Here is a 7310-nt window from a genome sequence, read left to right on the forward strand (position 1 = left end):
TACGATTTGCAACAACGATCGTAGCTCTGCTGAAAGGATATTTTTATTTGATTCGATTGTCATGTATATATTAAATTTAAATCTCTTTGTAGACGTCGTATGACTTCTTATTTATGAATCATATGGGTGATTGATACATAAATAAAATTAATTTTAAAAAGCTTATTTATATATGAATAAAATTACACCAATCGATGCATGATTTTATCATGGATTCGCACATTAATTCCATTTTAGAAAATATTTTAAATTATTATTTAACATCCCGAAAACGTTCGTTAGCAAGATCCAATTTTATGAAACTTTGGTTTTTGGATGATTTTTAAGTTTTTATAATATTTCCCTTTCTCTTAAAAAATTTAAGTATATTATTCCAAAAAAAAAAAAAAAAATTAAGTATAGTCCAATTCCTCATACAAAAAAAGAATAGCCCAATTCCAATTGTTTTCCAATGAACCAACCAACAGTCTAATAGTACTTCGTATACTTGTACATATTTTAACTTAATTTTAACTCAAAGCTCTAACAATAAAAGTCATGTACAACTCAAAAGGTCACTCATAATAAATATTTTAATCGAAACTTTTATCAATTCTTGGACATATAAAATTCATGATAAAGATAAATAAAACTTGGTAAATGAGTATGATAATAACTATATTATCCTCTACTGTACATTTAACAGTTGCATCATTTTGATTAGATAAATAGTCACTCTTGGTTCTTTGCTAAAAACTTTTATGAGGGATTATTTACTTAATGCAACTAAATTGGTTATATACAAGTATAAACTTCATTTTTTGTAGCACCATCATTGCTTCCTCGTAAAACAAGCATATGCTCCAGATTCAACATATACTTCTCATTTGTGTACGCATCAAATGACTTCATAGTTGATAAATTATTCACCATATACATCATAATGATCGATATATGTAATACATACTTTAGTAAAGATCAGTTGGATCACTATACACTGTCATGATACGTTTTGCATAATTACACTTGGTTGATAAGTACATAGTTACGAGATCATTGGAGCGAGCAGCCCACCAATTCAATCATATTACCATTCATGTCTGCACGGCAACAACTCAATCATATTACCATTCATGTCTGCACGGCAACAACGTAGTTTGTAACTCATGCAACATTTGTATCGGCAACAGGCTTGCGTTCAAGTGTCTTCTCATACTCTTCTATTGATTTGAAAAGCTCTGAAAAGTTTCCCTTCCCAAATCCTCCACAGCCTCCCTTTTGGTACAACTTGCCTTCTTCATCTTTCATCATGCAACCAATTCTTTGGATAATCTCAATGAACATAGTTGGCCTGATCACATCAATACAGACGAAACTTGAGGCATTTATGGATTTACATGTAAATAAAAATCACAAGGAAACAACCCTTGCTTAGGATATAAGCTAAAAACATCCTAGGCATTTGATGTCCTTGGAACTTATCTGACTATAAGAGATTAAGAGCCCATAGTAGGCTGATGCCGGTGAGTCGTAAAGCTTTAGGCAACAAGAACACATCTTAAAGCCAATTGAAGTGTTGAGTTCAATTAGTACTCCGTATTCTGTAACCAAAATGTCAATTTCCTGAGCATGCTACAGCCTTCAAATGTAATCCCCTTCGTCCCAGTTGTAACTTCACCTAAAAAATGGTGTCCTATTCCCAAGTTAACATAATACTTTTAATAAGTTTTTCCTCCCTACTTTCTCTCAAAGTTCGGACCCACCCTCTCCTTAAACTCCATATCCTAAAGCAAGACTCGTACCAACTAACAGCTGAGGCAAAGGGATTAATTCATTTGAATTCCAAACCATAATGTCAATCCTAACATGAAAAAAAGAAACATTCCAAATTCCAATAAACAGTTACATGTAGATTCAAGGATATTGTCAAAGGTGTTGGCTGGAATTGAAAAAGAAGTATAGCATTTCTGCTCTGAAGCACACACAAATGATCCCTTCAAAAACAATCTTTTAGCACATATATTTTTGTGCCAATTTTACTTAGAATGAGGCATCAGCAATTTTTTTTGTATGGTTTGATGTTTATCCTATAACCAGAACGTAAAAAGGTCCCTCCCATCTTAAATTGAGGGGTTTGGGCTAATAGTTTTCGTAAAAAAGATTGGTCATTGAGAAAGTCAGTCCAGCACCTATCAAAAAGGTCCATTGGCTTTGCACTTCGGCCAAATACTACATATAACGTCATGTCGTCATCTTTGGATGATAGTAAGATTGTTTGAAAATATAATCTCAAGGTTCCTACTGGCCGTTCTTGGGACTAGCTATACCCTACAGCTATCTATGCCAAAATGAGGATCCGGGGAAGATGTGATTCCCAAAGGAAGACAGGAAAGGTGATTAAGCAGGGGGACAAGAAAACCCGACTGGAACTACCAATATGACTGGCAATTGAAAGACATAAGGATCAATGTGAAGCCTAAAGATCTGGAAAATATATTGCAGCTGTCTATACGAAAATACGAACTGAACACTGAAGAAACTAGTCAACTAGAATAATGTCCTCGATCTCTATAATTGTATTTCAATCAACATCAAATTCTTTGTTTCAGTGAGGCATTGTGCTCAATAACTAAGAACGTTAACCACTAACTCTCGTGATATGTCCAACATTTAAGAGCAGTCCCACAGTACACAAATGACTGAAAGTGTGTTCTCCACCTAATCAAATTCTCAAAATCTTTGTTGTGGCATCAGAATTTCTAATTTTTTAACAAATGTGTATATTGACAAAGAAAGCACAAAAGCAACAAACTAGACTAACATTAAAAAAAGCTTTCCACTTTAGCCCCACACTTTTACTCAATATAGCTAAAGAAAAGGCTTCCCAGTGCAGCCAATACAATTCCATAATAATAGGCCGCATTTATACTATTTTGGACATTTTACTAATAATTGTAAGTAAACATTTCAAGCCACAATTATACTGGAAAACTATGCAATTTGAGCATTTTAAGTCACGTTATGGGAATTTTGCATCACAATTCTGATAAAATTACAGCTTGAAATGTGTAAATATGCAAGTTTGATTAAGAATTCGCTGGTGTTGTACAAACTAAAGTGACAAAATGCATATTATTAGTACATTGAAACGGAAAAAAACGCCACTACAATGATCAACAAGGTTTAGCTCAAATGATCCCAAGGTTTACTCTTTAAAATCGCCATCCTCAAACACTCCAAAGAACAGTTTGCAAAAACAATTCTTAGTATAAATAAACTCCGAATAAGAGTAACGCTAAATAGCTAACTGTTATTCTGTTAGCAACTTAACACTCAATATAAAAAATTAAAATATCGAATTTTTTCTCTCATTAACTACCTACTTCCACAGTTCAACCTTTAGACATCTTTGTGAATTTGTTAGATATCACATAACTTTAATTAAAAATAATACAAGCAATCATAAGTCAAACAACAAAATCAAATCAACATAACAAACCAATCAATCAAATAAAGCAAACAAAACATAAAACCCAATGTGAGTAGAGTAATAGAAATACTACCTGTCCCCAATAGGCCTAGTGAAAATCTGAAGCAAAGTACCCTGATCATCCTTATCAACCAATATCCCCAACTCTTCACACTCCTTCATCTGTTCTTCACTCAACACATCCCCAACTCTATTCCTTAAGTTCCGATAATACGTCGGTGGTGGTGCCGGCATAAACTCGAACCCGCCGAGCCCACTCCGCTTCCTCATCTCCCTAAGAGTCCAAAATATATCCTCACTCATCAATGCCAAATGCTGAACCCCAGCTCCTTCATTATGCTCCAAGTAAGTCTGAATTTGACTCTTCCTCTTCGTCCCATACACCGGCTCGTTCATCGGAATCAACACTGTCTCCGAATTGTTCGCCAGCACGGCCGAGTTTAACCCGCTCTCGCTCGTCCCAACATCATCGGCTGTGAACTCGGCGAACTCATGGAACCCAGTAAACTTTTTAACATACTCAATTGCTTTCGCTAGCTCCGGGACGTTCCCCACCGCGTGGTCTAGTCTCCGGAGCCCGAAATCTAGCCCTCGAAACGACGATTCTTCCGGCATTTCCTCAAACCCAGGAAGAAACCATTCACTAGGAGGACTAGCAGTCTCAGAATTCTTGTTGTTCTTATTCTCTATCCCACCTCCGTAACTTATGTAGCGAAGAACAACGTCACCGTAGAGGCTGACCTCCGATAAAACGACGCCGTTTCCGAGCTGAATCGGGGGAGAAGCCGGGATTGCGCCGTGAGAGACGCTAATATTGAAGGCAGCCTCGGCATCATCGACTTCGACGGCAACGGCGCGAACCCCGATGCCGTGAGAAGTGAGGAAAGAGGTGAAGAGAGAGAAATCGAAGGTGGGTATTGCGGCGGAAGACGGCGAGGAGAGAGAAGGGGAGTATGGCGAGGTGAAGAGGAAGGAGAGGTCGCCGGAACGAAGGAGGTAAGAAGCGTGGACGGAGTTTCCGGTGGAGAGGTCGGATTTAGCGACGGCGGGCATACCGAGGCCCCAAGAGAAGCGACGGCTGACGTTGGTGGCGTCGCCGCACCAGAACTCGATGTGGTGGAATTTGTTGACGGAGAAGCGGTCGGACATGGGGTTGACGCGGACGAAGTTGGAGTAGCCGACGAGTTTGAACTCGGGAGAAGTGGTGGTGATGGGTTGAGTTTGGGAGTCGATGGTACCCATTGATGAGGATGAGGAGGAGAGAGAAAGTGGGGTGCAGTTGAGGGTGTTGAAGTGGCGGAGGAAGGGAGGAAGTGACGGCGGAGATTGTGGTGGAGAGAGAAAATGGTAGGTTGGAAATGGGTGATGGAGGTGAAGAGTGGAGGACATGGAAAGTGTGTCCAAGTTTGGAGGGAGAGAATTAGAGTAGTTGGGTTTATATAGGACGGATCACCTGAAATTGGGAGGAAAGATTTAAATTAATACGAGTACTCTAATACTTGTATGATTATTAATGGTGATTTAAGGCCTTTTTTTACAATTATTTTTACTTATATTAGAAAAATTAAGTTTAGATCAGATTATTGTTGTAATTTTTTATCACTAAATATCTTTAATTACATAATAAAAAAATTATAAAAATTACATATTAATGAAATACTCATTATGACATTTTTTTCTTTAAAAATTATCAATTTGACCATCAGATTAAATCGGATCATATCAAATCAAATCAAATAAATAAAGATACATTGGTTAAATTAAGACAAATATGCGGACTAAAATGAAAAATTAAAAAAACGAAGAGATTATTGCTAATGTCAAATTAATTACTGTTTTTAAATTGAATGGTATTGGAGTTAAAAAGAATAATTTTGATAGGATGAAAAATGAAATTATTTGTAAGATATGAATGTGTATATGTGAGTGTGAGGTGGAAGAACTATCGATCCATGAAGAGGAAGGTTGACTGTGACATTTGGTGTTCAACGTCAACGTAAACGTAAACGTTTGCCATAGACCGTTATGTTGAGGGGAAGAAATTGGAGGAGAATATTTTGGAGGAGAATTAAAAGATGAAGTTTGAGGATTGAATTACGTGATCCATGAGTTCTACTTGTGACTTGCGTGGAAGTAATTTCCACTTCATTATCCCAATTTTAAAGTTTTATAAAGTGAATTATTAATTACTCCCTCGTTTCATAATACTTGAGACGTTGGTGTTGACACGTAATTTAAGAAAATTACTAGTGAATTCATTTAAAACATTTGTTTATTATATAAAATATTTTTTTTGTATTTTTATATTGCAAGAAACTAACAAGAGGGAGTGGAGGTGGGGTGGGAGTAGTGAGGAGAGAGAAAATGTGGAAAAATATTATTTTATTTGTGGTCCCATTCCATATTGAGTAACGTGTCAAGTATTGTGAGACGGACGAAAATGAAAACTGTGTCAAGTATTATGGATGGAGGGAGTAAACATGATATATCCTCCGTTTCCAAATGATGTATTCGCATATTGTAGGGAAATTGATTTTGGCTCAACCTTAATTGATTTTGGCCTAGCCCTATGTAAGAAGAGCATAGAAAACTATGCTTGTGCTAAAATCATTTCCCATATTGTAGACTTCACATTTTTAAATGTGATTTTTTTACTAAAGTGTAAGATAAATTACATTTATATGAGATTTTATTAAAATCGACTCGATAAGTAGAAAAAAGTTACTTTTATAAAACAAAATTGGAGATATTGATCAACGATCAAACAAGTGCATCAAAAAGTTTGAAAAAACAAATTGGTCAATCAAAATAAAACAGATCGAATATTTAATGCGAATAAATACAGGAATTGTAGATATAGGTGAGCAACAACTTGTCAAAATTCTCAAAACATGTTGCAACAGTTCCTTAAAATAAGAACTAAAATATATTATGTCACGCTCTCAAATAAAACAAGATTGAGTAATAGAAATCGTATTCATTTCTTCGTAGCCTCTCTACGGGCTTTACATTTGCCTATGAATGGTGATCCATATTGGATCGAAACTAGTTAAACTCAATAATAATCAAAAATTTGTATCCAATTTGCACCTATAAACACAAATTTTAAATCTGCAAAATATAGATTTAAAACAAACTAAACAAAATGTTAATTTTATTAATTTGATAATTTATGGGTACAATGGGTACAATCTCTAATTTGCTCCTCTGATTCGATCTCCGCTTTAGCTTTGACTTGTTTCACAGGCGGACTTGATTCTTGATCAAGGGTTGTTGAGGCTTGATCACGATCGAAGATAGTTGATGCAGAACTTTGACTTGAGTTTTGATTAAGCGCCGATTGATGAGGCTTGATCTCGATCAAAAATTGTTGATGTAGACTTTTGACTTGAATTCTTGATTAAGGGCCAACGAGGCTTGATCTCTATTGCAGATATTTGATGTAGAGGCACGAACTTATGATGTGCTTAATGATATGAAGTTCTTCTTTCCTTCAAGTTGAGGGTCGTCGAGGCTTGATCTCTTCCACGGATGATCTTCTAGAGTAGAATGACACGTCGAATGCTTGTTGCTCTTCTTCTAGGTTTTGAAAGATTTTCTCTAGAAATAAAGGTTTAGAGCATTTAAGAGGTTTTTTGTGCAGAGGTTTAGAGTATTTGAGAGGTTTTCTCTATTATTTGATTCTATTTGTTTCCTCTCCCAAAAGAAGTAGAAAAGTTCTATTTATAAAGTGAGGGAACACCCTTAAGGTTAGGGTTATATTTGTATTGGGCTTTTGACTAGGTAACCGTGACCCATCTATTATAGCTTAACCTAGTTATTGAGTTCTAACCCTCAAAAT

At 36.0% G+C, this 7310-nt stretch overlaps 1 protein-coding gene across 1 annotated transcript; it reads right to left on the reverse strand.

Annotated features, from left to right (window-relative positions):
• Window positions 1-838: 838 nt before the first annotated feature.
• Window positions 839-4961, reverse strand: LOC110691906 (4-hydroxyphenylpyruvate dioxygenase-like). The gene is made up of 2 exons (XM_021868884.1): window positions 3543-4961; window positions 839-1330 (listed from the first exon to the last, which is right to left on the reverse strand). The coding sequence occupies exons 1-2, from the start codon at window positions 4856-4858 to the stop codon at window positions 1144-1146; spliced, it is 1503 nt and encodes a 500-aa protein (XP_021724576.1). The 5' UTR covers window positions 4859-4961; the 3' UTR covers window positions 839-1143.
• Window positions 4962-7310: the final 2349 nt, after the last annotated feature.

This window comes from Chenopodium quinoa, unplaced genomic scaffold (genome assembly GCF_001683475.1).
Source record: "Chenopodium quinoa cultivar QQ74 unplaced genomic scaffold, ASM168347v1, whole genome shotgun sequence".
NCBI lineage: Eukaryota > Viridiplantae > Streptophyta > Magnoliopsida > Caryophyllales > Amaranthaceae > Chenopodium > Chenopodium quinoa.